Below are 17,276 nucleotides of genomic sequence, written 5' to 3'. Positions count from 1 at the left end.
CTGCTCTACAGGATGCCACTCCCAGGCTCTATGTGGGTTCTGACTGTGTGAAGAAAGGTGCCTAAATAGGTCATCTGCACTGAGCCCACATACATTTAGCCCACATGGCTACCACTTCCCTACTGTAGGCCTATTTGGGTTTGTCCCCAAGGTCCACAGGTTCAAACCCCTGTGGGTTTTGATTGGGCCCAAGAAGAGGAGAAAAAATGACATTACTGTTGCAAAGACAGCACTTGCTCTTTAGGTAGTCAAGTTCTTTGTGAACTGTCTAATAAGGAATTTGGCCATATCATTAACATTAGTATCCACTAACTGGAGTCGAAATGGCAGTAAACCGACTCCAGCCAAGACTCCAGAGGAAGACACACTGATCTGACCTAATTTAAATCACACAAAGCCCCTGGGGGCTCACAGAGTAGAGCGGTCCATGTACAGTCTTTCTCTCTCACTATTTCTGTCAAATAAAAATCACTGGCAGCTTTTCAGTTTCCGTTTTTATTTTTGACTCATGGATGCATCACTGTCTTGCAGTGCCACTGACAGATGGGAGGCCGGGCAGGGTGCTGGTCCAGAATCGCACAAAGCGTAGCCTCATCTTCTGCCCAGTGTAGCTCTCGTTCATCTTGGCATTGATCTCCAGGAACTGCTGGCTAGCGGTGGTGAATGTAGGCCAGGTCACAGGTACCTTCAGTTTTCCTTTGTTGGGGTCCCTGTGAAAGATAAATGACACTTGTATGAGAGCACGCATCCATTACAGTATAGTATCATGAAACAGAGCAGGGCACTAATCTGAGTTAACATTTCAGAGGGAGTTTACAAAGACTACCGACAGCAATAATCTGACTATTTGCCGTATTCTAAATGGGGTTCCTCTGCCTTTCCGAAGCCCTGCCACTCCGAACGTTAACTTCCATTATTCGGACTGGCGGTCGTTCACCTTAGAAGCCACAATGCCGACCTTAGGTTTAGGCGTGGGGGTGGGAGAGGTTAGGTTTTGGGTTAGGGTCTGGGGGAGGTTAGGTTTAGGCATGGGGGGAGGTTAGGTTTGGCGTGGGGGCTGGGAGAGGTTAGTGAAAAACGGGGAATATAGACCCCCTTTCTGAGTGCCGATATTTCGGCAGCACGTCGGAGTGGCAGCATGTAACCATTCTAAATAAGACAATATTCTGACTAAACAGTTGTTGTTCTTCTTCTTTGTGGCATAGTAGCTCCTTTTTAATATCTCCCAGCATTTGCAAACTTGTTCAGAAAAATGCACATAAGCTTGTCTTTTCATTCAGTCAGCAACCCTTTTCATATCATGATTGGCATTTCTCTCAAAATCGTAAGCCTCACCCCACAGATTTTGGGACTTCCTTTTTTTTCTGGTGTCAGTCATCTTTTTCCTCTGTAAACAACTTTGTAACCGCTGGAAGGCAGAGCAAGTGTCAACAAGCAGTTGGATTGCTTATGTCACAAAAAACTCACAGCTATTCAGGTGTGCCTGACTGCTGCAGTCACAACAACAGTGATCAGGCACACCTGACATTAATCAGTTCATCCAATAGTGTGGACAGGAAACCACTATGCCCTACTCATTTCAGGAAGTAGTGGAGTTGTGCAAGTAGTCTATTAACACGTTCACTGCCAACGATGTATTACTCCGTCAAAAAAAATCCAACGGTTCACTGCCAATGACGTATTACTCCGTCAAAAAAATGATTTTTTTTTTTTTGACCGTGGGATGTGCATCTAACCCTTTTACATCTCTTATATAATTATTGGAACCACCGAACGTTTACAACCCATTCCACCGACCCACTAAGTGGCGACAGTGCTCTCCTGACTAGAGGAAGGCAAGCATTTTCATGAGAATGGCTTCCTCGAAGCCATTCTCATGAAAATGGATTGGCGAAAACGCTTTCGTTTTCGCGCTGATTGCTGGCGGTGCGGGATTCCAAATTTGCATAATAGATTACGGGTGGAACACACTTTGAAACACGCAGCATAAATATGACCAGAATCGCAAAAGCTTCATCAAAGCTCTCAACCAAAACTCCAAGAAGCGAGCGAGTCCATCCAGACTTCCTCAAAGAGCGGCCGCGCAGACAGGCACAGCAGCAGCAGCAGCAGCAGCAGCAACGAGCTTGTGACACGGCCGCTGCAGCCAAGAAGAACGCCCACGGAGGGAGGAGTTGGAAGCAGAGGGGGGTTTCCTGCTGTTATGGAGGAAATTACTGTTCAAAACTATTGTTTAGATGTCTGACGTCTTACTGATGGCAAAAATGAATGGTTAAAGTGACTGTTCTATCGAATTTCACAAAAAGCCGTTTATCTCTGAATAATTTTTCAGACGCTGAAACCATGCTGTATTCAACTGCTAATGCTTACATAACTACTAACTCTACAAACTAACTCTTTTAGACAGAGAAAGCACACATTCTATTAGTTCTTTTGAGATATTGTGTGTTCACAAAATCTTAGCAGAAAAGAATCCTCGGGTCTTGAAAGATGAGCCAGAATCCTCAAAAAAACCCTCTGGCAGAACCTACCTACAGTAAAAAAAAAAAAGGGCTGGCAGTGAATGTGTTAAGGTGTATTATACACGATTAAAATCCCCTGCAATAAGGCAACTAAAATACTCCACGTCTCATTATGCTTACTCTGACTGTGACCTGGAACTCACTTGTGTTAAGGTAATCAGAAAATGCTGTTTACATGGCAAAGTCTTATTGAGACTATTTTCTCAATATTGTATTAATATTGTATTATTGCTGTCCATAGTGAATTCTGTGATAAAACATTTTTTTTAACAATCACATCAGAATGTTAAAACTGTTATTTGTGTCCACTGTGTTTTACCCAGTCCTAGCGAAGTTAGTCCAGTAGGCGATCATATAGCCGGACAGGTCACGATGGCTGTCCCCATACGCCTTTGGTGTGGTGAAGGGCTTGCCAAACACATACTGCAGCTCATCAGCATGGTCAGCTCCTACCCACTGGGGATAGGGTCTGCCTGGTCCGGCCATCAAGCTGGGCTCAGACAGCAGGTAGGAGTAGGTACGACCAGACCTGGTAAACCATATCACACAGTTTGATACTGCAGTCAAACACATTAGGTGTATTTATCCTACATCTATCCAGCATTAGTATTTCAGATGACTGTCATACAGTAAAAGCGAATCTGTACATTTTCAAAACAAAACTCAAAGATCTCAAAACCAAAAAGTTACCAGACTAAATGCATCCAAAGGCAAAAGAGAGCCGATTTAGATTTTTTTCTCTCAAACAATTTGTCTTGAATATAAAGCAAACCTACAGCAGTAATGCAGCAAGTGGGCCTTTGACAACATCTACATCTCTGCCCTCTGGGAGTGTGCAGTGAACAGTATCACCCACTGCTACAGATGAAACCAAGTTTGACTGTACACCTCACCTCAGATAACCTGTGATGTCACAAAGCTTCATTCTGATAAAAATTGTATCATTTACATTTAATGCCTATTTAACTTAGCCTGTAAATTTCATGTACATTCAATGTAAACTCTATTTAACTCCGACTGTAAATCTCATGTAAATTCAACATAAATTCATATTTATGATCCACAGAACACTTCACCACTCATGAACATATTGTATATATTTACTTGATTTGATTGCACTTGCAACTTGTGATTGTTTTAGTTATCTTCCTACTTCTTATCTCTGTATATTGATATGACCGCTACACTGCACACAGACACTAAGACAAATTCCTCCTATGTAACTTGCATACTGTGGCAATAAAAGTGATTCTGATTCTGATTCTGAAAAAAAAGTAGAAACTGGTCGGATGACGATCTTCTGCATGTTTTTAGTGGGGGGTTATGTACGGATGAACCCCCTGGGGGGTAGGGGGAGAACATGCAAACTCCACACATAAAGGCCCTTTCAACGAGATAGCCCACCTGGGCAGTAGGCACTGAAGATACGGGGGGGTCACAACTCCAGAGCCCACAGCGTCCCAGGCGAGAATCGAACTCAGGACCTTCTAGCTGTGAGGCGACAGCGCTACCGACTGCGCCACCGTACACCGTCAGCGTACCTCCGCTGACACCACTCTCTAAATTGCTCTGACCAGTCCCTTTATATATCAATATAATGCACAGTATTGTGTGTGTGTGTGTGTGTGCGTGTGCGTGTGTGTGTGCGTGTGTGTGTGTGTGTGTGTGTGTGTGTGTGTGTGTGTGCGTACATGTGTGTGTGTGTGTGTGTGTGTGTGTGTGTGTGTGTGTGTGAATGAATGAATGAATGAATCTTTATTGTCATTGCACAGAGTACAAGGAAAAAGAGCAACCTTTAAGGTGTAGTACATTTAGAAGTATAAGAGAATAAAAGAATAAAAGAAGCACACAGAACACACAACATTCGCAATTTAACACAATTTATCATTGCACAACCCGTAATTGCAATTGCACTGTGGAATGTAGATGAATAATAAATTGAATAAATTGCTCAGTGATTCAGTGCAGTTCAGTGACCAGTGTTCAGTGCAGAAATGGCTCTGGGGTAGAAACTATTTTTTAGTCGGTTTGTGCGTGTTTTTATTGCCCTGTACTGTCTGCCTGAGGGCAGCAGTTCGAAGTGAGAGTGTCCGGGGTGGGATGGGTCTTTGAGGATGTTGTGTGCCTTCCTCAGACAGCGAGGACCATACAGGTCCTCCAGGGAGGGCAGGGGGCAGCCAATGATTCTTTGGGCCGTGGTGACCACCCTCTGGAGCGCCTTCCTCTCTGCGGCTGTGCAGCTGGCAAACCACACACAGTTCTAAACAGTTAGTAGACGGACAAGCCCGTCTTTTATTGTCACACGATCACACATCAACACATGCATGCGGCCACAAACACACTCATGCTGACGGTGGCCGGTGAAATTTGTCCTCTGCATTTGACCCATCCTGGTTTGTCCTTTCCTCCGGGGGGCAGGCCAGGAGCAGTGGTCGCTTTTTCTTTCCAGCGCCCGGGGACCAACTTCAGATGTTGTCGTCACTGGTCGGATGACGATCTTCTGCATGTTTTTAGTGGGGGGTTATGTACGGAGGAACACAGATGCAGTATGAGAGGATGCTCTCTATGGCGCAGCGGTAGAAAGATACCAACAGTTGTGAGTGAGCTGGTTGTTGCGGAGAATTCTCAGGAAGTGCAGTCTCTGGTGTGCCTTCTTGATGGTAGCAGTGGTGTTGGTGCGCCAGGCCAGGTCGTTGTCTAGGTGGACGCCCAGGAACCGGAAGTTGGAAGCCCTCTCCACACAGTCCCCACTGATGAACAGGGGCTGAATGTCAGTCTTCCTCCTCCTGTAATCAATGATCAGCTCCTTGGTCTTAGTGGTGTTCAGGGCCAGGTTGTTAACCACACACCACTCTGACAGCTGCTCCACCTCATCGCGGTACGCGGACTCGTCTCCCCTCGAGATGAGTCCCACCACGGTGGTGTCATCAGCAAACTTGATGATGGAGTTGCTGGGATGGGTGGGGGTGCAGTCGTGGGTGTAGAGGGTGTAGAGGAGGGGGCTCGGCACACAGCCCTGGGGAGAGCCGGTGCTGAGGCTGAGGACCGAGGAGATGTGGCGGCCTGTCCTCACCCTCTGAGAGCGAACCGACAGGAAGTCCTTAATCCACAGGCAGATGGAGTGGGACATTCCCAGGTTTAGCAGCTTGGTCACTAGTCTGTCAGGGAGGATGGTGTTAAATGCCGAGCTAAAGTCCACAAAGAGCAGCCGCGTGTAGCTCCCCCCCTGCTCCAGGCACAGAGCAGAGTGGAGAGCTGTGGCAATGGCGTCCTCCGTGGACCTGTTGGCTCTGTAGGCAAACTGGTGAGGGTCAAAGCTGGATGGAAGGATTGAGAGTATGTGTGTGCGGACCAGCTTCTCGACACTTCATAATGATGGGTGTGAGTGCGACTGGACGGTAGTCGTTCAGACAGCTGATGGGTTTCTTCTTCGGGATTGGGATGATTGTGGAGGTCTTCAGGCAGGATGGAACGACAGCCTGAGAGAGGGACTGGTTAAAAATCTTGGTGAAGACCCCGGCCAGCTGGCCCGCACAGCCCCTCAGCACCTGTCCCAACACGCCATCAGGTCCCGTAGCTTTCCTCGGGTTCACCGCCCTCAGCGTGCACCTCACCTCGTGCTCCTCCAACGTGAGGATGTGGCTGCTGTGGGCTGGTGGATGTGGTGTGGCGGCCTCCGGTGGCTCCGCCTCGAAGCAGGCGAAGAAGTTATTCAGCTCCTCCGCCAATGCGGCGTCACCGTCGGTGTCCGCGAGGTTGCTGGGTCTGTAGTTGGTCATGTGCTGGACGCCCTGCCACACCCGCCTGGTGTCGTTGCTATGGAAGCAGTCCTCTATTTTCCTCCTGTAGGCAGCCTTGGCCTCTCTGATGCCTCTCTTCAAATCGGCTCTGGCAGCGCTGTATAGCGCCTTGTCACCAGACCTGAAGGCTGTGTGTTTCTCCCTGAGCAGGCATTTCACCTTCTTTGTCATCCAGGGCTTTGTGTTGGGGTACACCCGGATGCGCTTAACTACAGCCACAGTGTCTGAGCAGTGCTTGATGTAGGCCAGGACTGCTGATGTGTACTGCTCCAGGTCCGGGTGCTCAAACACCACCCAGTCAGTCGACTCAATGCAGTCCTGAAGCTGCTCAATGGTGGCAGCGGGGAAGTATGTCACAGTTTTAGTTGTCGTGGGTGACCTTTTCCTAAGCGGGGTGTATGCTGGGAGTAAGAGCAGGGACATGTGCTCTGACTGGCCCAAGTGTGGCAGTGGCTTGGCCCTGAACCCCAGCTTGATGTTAGAATACACCTTGTCCAGGGTGTTAGCTCCCCTTGTGGCACACTTGACATGCTGGTAGAATTTGGGAAGCACAGTCTTCAGGTTTACTTGGTTAAAATCTCCCACAATGACATGGACAGCCTCAGGGTATTTGCTCTGATGGCCGCTGATAGTATCATGTAGTATTCCCAGTGCTGTTTTAGCGTTAGCATCCGGGGCTATATACACACAGGTGATGAGAGCAGCCAATATTTCCTGCGGTAGAAAAAAGGGTCTGCATTTAACAGTCACATAGTCCAGATCGGGAGAGCAGTGGCTGCTTACCTTCTTGGAATCCGTGCACCAGCTGTTGTTTATATAAACACAGGTCCCTCCACCTCGCGTTTTCCCGGTGGCAGCTTCATCCCTGTCCTGGTGGTACGTTGTAAATCCCATTAGCTCGATAGCTGAGTCCGGAGTCGTGGGCTTGAGCCACGTTTCTGTGACTGACAGAACGCAGCTGTCCTTAACGATGTTGTTATCTGCGACTTGTATCCTCAGTTCGTCCATGTTCTTATTGAGGGATCTAGCATTTGAGAGGTAAATTGAGGGAAGTGGTTGTCTGTGTGGTTGTCTGCGTAGCCTAGCTAGTAGGCCGCCTCTACAGCCTCGTCTTTGTTTCCTCTCTCGTCGGCGTCTTTTCCTCCGCCCCCCGGGGATGGCGAACCACGGCGCCCCGGGGTCCCTGGCAATTGCCGCTGGGATGTTGGATATACTCTGCTGTGACTTCTTGCTTGTTGTTTAATCCTACTTGTAGCAGGTCCTGTCGGCTGTATATGTTTGTACCGTGTGATATTGTAAACGCGAATGATAAGACGTACAAAAACAACAATGAAAAACACCAAAAAGGCAGACCTACAGCCGCAGCGTCTGCGCGCGCCGCCATCTTAGATCCACCAATTCCAACCCTTCCTCCGGTGTGTGTGTGCGTGCGTGCGTACAGTACATGCGTGTGTGTGTGTGTGTGTCTAGTCATGTTATTGGAAGGTCTGTCCAAATCCCAATGTTGGGATGTTTTTTGTTGATCACAGAAATAGATAAGTTATCAAACTCTTTGCTTTGCATCTTGACCCGTTTCTTTCATGTTAAGAAGCTAGTGAAAATGTTTTTTAGGCTAGAGAAACAAGTTGGTCTCACTTGGCTTTAGCAGCGTGGAGGTGGATGGCAGCTTGTATAGGAGCCAGGAAGATGTAGTCGGTTCCAATGTCCACAGCGGTGATCTTGATGGCCTGCTGGCTGGGCGCTGATCCCCAGTTGGCGGAGTATTCAGCAAACGCAAGATCTAAAGCAGCTTGGCCCTTCTCTTTGGTGTACGCAGCCAGGAGCTTCTTCACATCTTCTCTGCAGTGAGAGTGAATAAGGGAGAGAGGTCAATGTCACTTTCATGACCGTTAGTAAAATGACTGCAGTGCTATTAAACAGCAGAATCGTCATGCCCATTGTAACTGAGGGGGCAATTGCAACTGCCAACTCTATTGTGTCTGTACTTCACAACCAATTAAACCTATAGGCATTGGCTTAATAGTTTGCTTTGTGGGAAGACTGTAAGGGCCATTACAACCAAATCTCTGATGGCCTCCCAGCCTTACACAGGAGTCTCCTCCTTTCCAAGAAGGGAAGGAATGTCCGCCGAGGTGAAGAGGTGTCCGTCCATGTTATTGACCCCCACAAGGTAATCAATTTCAGCAGCGTTGTGGAACAAGTTGGCAGGGTGATCAGGAAGGAAGTCTCCATCAACAACAGGAGTTAAATTAATATAGCTTATACCAGGCTCTGAAAAAGATGGACACATTGTTAACTGGCATCTACAGTATAGCGCATGTTTATGATGCAATTTTATTTTTTATTTTTATCTTACTGGATTTTTATGTTTGTTGATTGATTGATTGTTTCATTCATTCATTCATTCATTCAAAAAGGACAAACAGGCGTGAAAACATAAAGTAATGTTTTACCTGTTGACCAGAGTCAAACTCTTTGGACAGACTTGTCTGTCAAAACGTCAGTCAGCCCCTTCTATTAAACGTGCAGACGGAAAAGAGTGCTCTTGTGTTTTTACTTCGGGTAGGTGAAGTGCCCAGGTAAAACATTACTTTATGCATATTGTCCTTCACTGTTGAGCACCAGGACCCTTTTATTCCAAACCTGGCTGAAGCGCGGTGTACGGCAACCATTTTAGGGCATCCTCGTCCGTCAGAGTATAGGCTATCGTTCCTCAGTCTAAGCGTTGTCAGTTGTCATGTCTCCTATAGTAAACCGTCGAGTGTGCTCTGAAACACCTTCAGTCCTCACACGAAAACGCTGTCATCCCTCCTGCCTCACTTATCACTCAAACTAGCTGTCAGGCATCACTCCTCACGTCTCACACAAAAACGTTGTCGATCCTCCTGCAGACTAGCTGTCAGACATCACTCAAACTAGCTGTCAGGCATCACTCCTCACGTCTCACACAAAAACGTTGTCGATCCTCCTGCACACTAGTTGTCAGACATCACTCAAACTAGCTGTCAGTCATCACATGAAAACGCTGTCATTCGTTGTTTTTGGTTGTTCTTCCGTGTGTGATGAGGATACCGCAAGAATGCCTCTGTGAAATGAGCAACAATTTCTTACAACTTCACTTTCGGTTGAGTGATTTTGCCTTCAAAATAAAATCTTGTTTTTTTTTATTTACAATAGATTAAAGTAGTAATCCATGAGACCCAACAGAATTAACATCGTAACACAAAGAGGAACATCTAGTTTAATAATCAAAGATTAAACTAGATGTTCCTCTTAGTGTTACGATGTTAATTATGTTTCTATTGTAAAAAAAAAAAAAAAACGCTTTTATTTTGAAGGCAAAATCACTCAACCGAAAGTGAAGTTGTAATAAATTGTTGCTCATTTCAGGCATTCTTGCGGTTTCCTCATCGCACACGGAAGAACAACCAAAAACAACGAATGACAGCGTTTTCATGTGATGACTGACAGCTAGTTTGAGTGATGCCTGACAGCTAAGTCTGCAGGAGGATCGACAACGTTTTTGTGTGAGACATGAGGCGTGATGCCTGACAGCTAGTTTGAGTGATGTCTGACAACTAGTCTGCAGGAGGATCGACAACGTTTTTGTGTGAGACGTGAGGAGTGATGCCTGACAGCTAGTTTGAGTGATGTCTGACAGCTAGTCTGCAGGAAGATCGACAATGTTTTTGTGTGAGACGTGAGGAGTGATGCCTGATAGCTAGTTTGAGTGATGCCTGACAGCTAGTCTGCAGGAGGATCGACAACGTTTTTGTGTGAGGCGTGATGCAAGCGCGTCGATTTGGGTAGGGTTGGTTGGGACAAGTCACAACCAACATTTCAGGGTGTCCAATTGTCTCTATCAACTTTTAAGCAACCTTATTTGCATTATCTTTGGAGTGCAGTTATATAGGTCATTTAGATTGTCTTCCCATATTTTGCAAGGATAGAATTGACCCGACCATTATTGAGTGAAATTAGTTTGCAATATGTTCAAAGTTACATTTACCCCTGTTTTTCACAACTGAATGGGCCAGTCCAATTTTTTTCCCCCAAACTCACGTTTGATTGGCTCATTTGGCTGATGACCAAACAAACGCCCACCCACACACACACACACACACACACACAGTTTTCTCTGGAGACAATCTTTCTCAGAAGAGACTAACTAGCGACAAATCTGGAGACTTTTTCTGACATGGGATTAACATACCAGCAAGCAGCAGTGATGCAGCAGTGCAGTAGTGCAAGCAGCAGCAAGCAGGCAAGTCCCGCTAGCATCGATGCTAATTTAGCAAAGTACAGCGCGCAGCTGAAGCACATGGCTATACAGTAATATGGATGTTAATGTCCATATTAAGTAGCCATGTGCTTGCGCGATGACAACAGTGTATTGGCATGTCAAATGGTGGCAATTGACATCTGACTGAAGACCGTGCAACTCTTAGGAGGAAGAAATGTAGGATGTATGATGTGTGGTATTCAGTGGCAATTTTTTCTTTCCAAACCGGCTGTTTGTGAAAGAACATGATTAGATGGCTAAACCTACAGTTTGTGTTTGTTAGTTACAATTATGCTGACAGGAGAGCTGAGCAGGTGGTGACATGAAAGTTATTGAGAAAAGGAGAAGATACTGAATAATGACATCACAACAGTATAATCCTAATGTTGATTTAAAATGAGATATTCGTCTAAATATGGCTAAAAAAGGTAAAACAAAAACCTCAAATTTCTTTCTGCGGCGCCCTTGAGGGCGCCGCCGAAACTGCCTCCCCTCATGCCATCCTCGACCCTACCAACTTTGAGACCAAAACGACGCCCTTGGCGTGATGCCTGACAGCTAGTTTGAGTGATGTCTGACAACTAGTCTGCAGGAGGATCGACAACGTTTTTGTGTGAGACGTGAGGAGTGATGCCTGACAGCTAGTTTGAGTGATGTCTGACAACTAGTCTGCAGGAGGATCGACAACGTTTTTGTGTGAGACGTGAGGAGTGATGCCTGACAGCTAGTTTGAGTGATAAGTGAGGCAGGAGGAATGACAGCGTTTTCGTGTGAGGACTGAAGGTGTTTCAGGGCACACTCGACGGTTTACTATAGGAGACATGACAACTGACAACGCTTAGACTGAGGAACGATAGCCTATACTCTGACGGACGAGGATGCCCTAAAATGGTTGCCGTAAACCTGGCTGAAGCGCGGTGGACTCTATTAATAGGCGTGAAAACATATACTGTATATATATACCTTCCGGCCTACTCTGCCCAACTCTGTTGGCGCAGGTACACTGTAATAAAGTAGTTTAATGTGCGTATGAATCGTAAAAGACTCCTCACTGTCTGGGGAGCCTGGGGGGACGCGGGGAGCAGCCATGGTGAGCTTGACAGCGTCAGTCGATTTCAAACAGGCCACCATCGAGCTGCCAGTGGGGCAGCTGAGTCTCTCAGCAACCTGAGGAAACAGTAGGTAATACCATGGTGCTCTTTATGTAGGCTACTGTATGTACCAGAACTATAATTATGAAGAAAATAAATACATGTTTTAATGCACAAACATAAACAATTTGACATGGAAATCAATGTCATAGGACTGAATTTAACTCAATGAAACTTGGAAACGGGGAAAGTATTGCATTATATTTTGTATAAACATTACCAATCTCCAACACAAACCTGTTAGATTTAGTCACATAGGATTTAAGATTGCTTACCATTCGGCTTAGAGCTGCTACAAGTTCACATTTTCTCACTTTAGATTTAGAGATTAGTCGCCCACACATGGATGATTTTGGTGTTGATGTTCTTATCACTTAAAAACCAAGTTAGATTTTCTATCTCTGTGATATCTGACAATGACACCACAGCATGTGTTCACATACCTCCTCTGCCACTTTACGTGGGTTGTTGCTAAATGCCCACGGGCAGAAGGCCACTCCACTCTGGGAGATGGCTCGCTTCACCAATCCTTTGTTGTGTGGAGAGAGAGTCTGTGTAGGAATACACATACAATATTACTGTTAAGATTAATTTAAAATGTATGTTTCTGCATGTAAAATATAAAACAGAAAAAGGAAAAAATACAGATTGTCCAGTGGGGATTAAAAATGGGTGTTCATAAGAACATTTCACCATTGCACCTATTGCATATTTTCAGATTTAGATTTTAATTTTTCATATCCATATCATTTTTTATAACAGAAATATTTTTCAAGATACTCAAATCAAGAAGATTGTCTTGGTGATCCAAGGTTCTTTACACACCTCTCTACTCAGAAGAAACACTGCCCTCTACTGCTCCTCCTCTGCAGCTGCAGAGCCGTCTATGCACAACTGTCTTTAAAATTGTTGACATCTGATTGAAATATTGTCAATATTTTATTTGTATAGTGTTTTTCAAGATTCTCAAAGACCTATACATTCAATTGTATTTGCAGCAAAAAAAAATCTGTGTGCAAATACATAGCACAAAAACTATATACAACAGAAAAACAAGGGATAGGTCAGTGAAGCAATTAGAAATTACCTGGCACAAAGTAGTTGTAGCAGTAGTGACAGTAGTGGTCAATAAGGAAGAAGCAAAATCAATGAAACCAAAGGAAAAACAGAGGAGGAAGAAAGTCTGCATGACATTAAAGCAAGCAAAGGGATCAAAATGTGCATGATGGGTGTATGTCATCTTGATGCACTAAGATCAAGACTTCATGAAAACCTCTGACCTGAAAGTTGACACTAGCTCCACCTGCAGACTCTCCAAAGAGGGTGATGTTTTCAGGATCTCCTCCAAAAGAACGGATGTTCCTGTGTACCCAGGCAATGGCAGCATGCTGGTCCCACAGACCATAGTTTCCTGTCATGAATCGTGATATTAGCTATATTTTATTCTGCTGGCACAGACTCAAGCAAGCGTGGCACTGAATGCAGCACTTAGGAAGGATGTAGACAGGTCCCACGTCAGAATTCTGAATTCCGAGTCAGAGGCCACATGTGAAAAATGTTTTGAAATAATTATATTATTATTATTATTAATTAATTAATATTATACAGGTATAGTGCATTTGAAGACATTCGGGTAATCTATCATAAAGAAATAACCTGTAACAAAAATTGCCCCATGCACAGGATTGCCTCCTTCCCTTCCATTACATACCGTTTACCTGTTGATAGGACCTACCAGGTATCCTGGAGTCCCCAGTGCTGAGGAAGCCCAGGGTTCCCACACGATATCCCACTGACACCACAATCACATCTCCCCTGTCTGCGACCTCCTGTCCGCTGTACAGATAGTTGTTCAGGAAGTTGGGTCCCATCGAACCTCCAACCAGGAAGCCTCCGCCGTAAAACCAAATCATCACTGGAAGATTTGATGATACTTTATGGAGAAAAATAAGTATTGTTTTTCAATTCACCAAATGTAGGAAAGATTCTAACATGCTACACAGAACTGTATTTGATTATTATTGTTGGATGCACAGGCAAGCTACCGTATTGGCCTTGAGGAACCCAAATGTTGAGGTAGAGACAGTCGTCACTACCAAAGGATGAAGTCTGCAGCACGCTCATCTGGATACACCTCTTGGCAAACTTTGTAGCTTTCAGAACGCCTGTGGGAGGGTGAGAATTTTGTTACACCTTACAACATGAATTTGAAATCCATCATACAGCTAAATTATATTGCTGCCTACCATAAACTGATTAAATGCCGGTGGAACCAGGATGAGAATTAATGTGAGTTTTGCCACATGATCTGTTTGATCTCACACTTATTCTTTAAATATTAATCATTTTGTTTGTTTATGATTATTCTATTGCTGCCATTACGTACTAGAAATCAAGTGTTCGATTTCTAGGGTGGAGACTCTGGAGATGCGCCATGGCCGCAGTTATGGAAATGTTTGCATACAGGATTACAGTAGCTCCTTATAGACGATGTTGTCTGTTATTCCCTCCTCATCACCTTCAATAAGTACTTTCATGCTTGCTTTCTCCTGGAGGAGAAGGCTGTGTAGTGTAGAGCTGGCCATGAGCAAACACTGGCTGAGGTAGGTAGATGCCAACTCGCTCATTCTCTTGCCCTTGACCTTTGTTGATCGTAACTGAGAAAGCCAATCTGATCGGGAACTGCCGTCTGACAAAGGAAGCTCATAATTTCTGTCATGGTTAGGAATTATTGGCAGGAAGATCCTTTCACCTTGTTTGTCCCTACATACATCTCACATTCAATCACCTTGTCCATCATCTGCACCACCACCATCCAGGTGCTGTTGAGAATACGGTCAGGACCTGCTTGTAGGTTCCTAAGCAGCCCGGAGGCACGGTGGTGCAGTGGTAGCGATGTCGCCTCACAGCTAGAAGGTCCTGGGTTCGATTCCCGCCAGGGATAGTGGAAAGGCTGATAGGTGATGTCAGTGACATCACTGATGACATTATCACTGATGACATCACAATTGCCCGAGTGAGATCACCCTATCAGCCTTTCCAGCATCCCTAGTGGGAATCAAACCAAGGACCTTCTAAAGCTGTGAGGTGAGAGCGCCACTACTGCGCCACCACTGCACCACCGTGCCCCCAGGGCTGCTTGTGATGTAACTCAAGTGACATCATCAATGACATCATCAGTGGAAAGCAGGGAAGGGATGATGATGATGTCACATGGAGTGTGAAGGCCTAAAAATGTCAAATATCGCTGTAGTGGCCGGATTTTTTTTTTTTTTGCATCCACCAGATTCATTCCAGACCCCTGAAAGGTGTTTCGGCAAAGTTTGGAGGCGATCGGAGCAATGGAGTGCCTTGCAAGGCACTATGTATGTATGTGCATGTTATGCACATATACATACTGTACATAGAGTTTTCTAATTATAGTAGAATAGGAATTGAACCCACCCGTCCAGCCAGGGTGACGTTTGGGTTTCTCAAAAATTCCAGGCTTGGCGGCAAAGGGGATTCCTTTGAAGACATCCATGGAGCGGAAAAGCCCAAGGCGAATGTTTGTCCCCTGAACACCGCCACCTTCTGTCATCACCACACCCAGCTGGAGACAGAGTCAGAAGGGAGGGAGATTTGCTCTCAAAGGTTGCATGGGATATAATTTTGTAACAGTCTTATACACTCAAATAATCAATTGCACAGAATTAAACAAATTATGGAATTTTTAAATGATAGTAGGCCTACTAATATTTTTTTTTATTGTTACTTATATATTTTATTTCCGTTTTATTATTATCCTGACCTGTTCTTTGATTGTTTGTTTGTTAAGTTAAGTTACCCTTTATTTATCGCCATGGGGAAATTCATCCTCTGCATTTGACCCATCCCTTTGTTTGTTTGTTTGTTTGTTTGTTTGTTTGTACCTTTCTTTCTTTCTCGTGCAGAACATTGAATTTGCCTTGTGTATGAAATGTGCTCTATAAATAAATCTGGCCTTGCCTTGCCTTTACTTGTCTATATTGTAGAGATATTGAAGGATGAACCTCTGGAAATTATACTTTTCCCGGGATGTCAGGGACATAGATACAGTCGGTCACATTATTTCCGGTAACGTGTGTGCGTGGCCGTGGGGGAAAACAGGAGGATTTCCCCCACACTGACCTATTGACCAATGACCACGCATCTATGACGAGACATCGCCTGGATGTATACTAATCTATAGCAAACACTCTCTGTTAGACATGTTGAATACTTTCAATTAAAGCATTTTAACAGCTGCACTTCTCCCCCCATCCTCAAATGAAGAAATCCGATCAAATTCCAAAATTCCACAAAGAGCATAATATGAATTGATATGTGTTTATATATTCTCCATGAGCTGCTACAGTACGTTCACATGCACACCAATGATTATCCAGACTTACGGATGCTGCTGAGGCTGTCCCCAGGAACAGGGCGGCAGCCAACAAAATCCTCAGGGTCTCCATGGCTGTCCAGGAAAAAGTCAACTCTTTGCATATAAGGCCTGTAGTGACAGGCCTTATATGCACCAGACCCACCTTAAAACAGTGGCTACAGAGCGGCCCCTAAGGTTGGCCCTTTCTGCAAGAATTGATTCGAAATGATTATTGCAGAAGTGTAAAGGCTGTATTGTTTTTTTTTACATGTATATTTATGTGTGTAATTAGGTATGTGTACAGGGGTGGAAGTGTGTACGCGTGTTTTTGTATATTATGTATTTATATGTATGTATATACATATAGATGGTTGTTCCTGTATTTATTTATGTGTGTAACGCATATAATGTTTAGTTTGTTAAATGTCCCTCGCGCACACACGCGCTCATACATGCACACATACACTCACTCCATTTGCTTCACGTCTAGGACCACAATGGAAATAAGCCCTCGGGCTTTGTTGTGTTTTATTCCTTTTGTTTCAATGAATCTGGTCTTACGCTGTATTTCTCGTGCCATTGTTTCAATAAAGTATTCAAACCCCGCCCACAAGAGGGTGCATATCTGCTCTGTCATGTTAGACAAGCTAGACAGCCTTATTGTCCCTCTGTGGCACAAACACAAATATTGTACAGATCACTTTTATGTGTTGAGTGCCACACTAATTTCAGGCAATGTTTTTAAATTATTCAAGCCAAGCATGCTGTATATTTCAAAACAAAGGGCAATACTTTCGGGCTCAAATTTGTATCTTTTCAGATTCTTGTCGATTTGTCATAAAAATATCTCTGCATTCTTGCTGAGAAGAAGAACATGTGTACATAGCCTACGCAGGAAAACAGACATGCATTTTCAGTTCTACAAAACTTGTGAGAGATGCCCTCCCCAGCATGCCACGATAAATAATGAGTGCCAGACATAGGCCAGGTTGCATTCACCCGTAAATACAGAAAATGATTGCAAAGTAAATTATTCCAATATCAATGCATAGTAAAGCAAAGACAAAGAGTGGGCTATAGAGGTTATACTGCATGGTGAACATATTTTCATACCGAGTATTTATTACTCCAGCAGTG

At 44.7% G+C, this 17,276-nt stretch overlaps 1 protein-coding gene across 1 annotated transcript; it reads right to left on the bottom strand.

Annotated features, from left to right (window-relative positions):
- Positions 1-517: 517 nt before the first annotated feature.
- Positions 518-16,230, bottom strand: LOC310795696 (bile salt-activated lipase-like; the record flags this gene model as incomplete). The annotated part of the gene is made up of 11 exons (XM_083657764.1): positions 518-710; positions 2,842-3,051; positions 7,958-8,161; positions 8,410-8,593; positions 11,657-11,771; positions 12,199-12,306; positions 13,036-13,166; positions 13,491-13,688; positions 13,801-13,920; positions 15,200-15,347; positions 16,168-16,230. The coding sequence occupies 11 exons, from the start codon at positions 16,228-16,230 to the stop codon at positions 518-520; spliced, it is 1,674 nt and encodes a 557-aa protein (XP_083513890.1).
- Positions 16,231-17,276: the final 1,046 nt, after the last annotated feature.

The sequence above is a fragment of the Poromitra crassiceps genome, assembly GCF_964638095.1.
Source record: "Poromitra crassiceps genome assembly, chromosome: 21".
In the NCBI taxonomy this organism is placed as follows: Eukaryota; Metazoa; Chordata; class Actinopteri; order Beryciformes; family Melamphaidae; genus Poromitra; species Poromitra crassiceps.
Note: the sequence above shows the minus strand (reverse complement) of the source record. Positions and strands in the feature narration are given on the sequence as shown.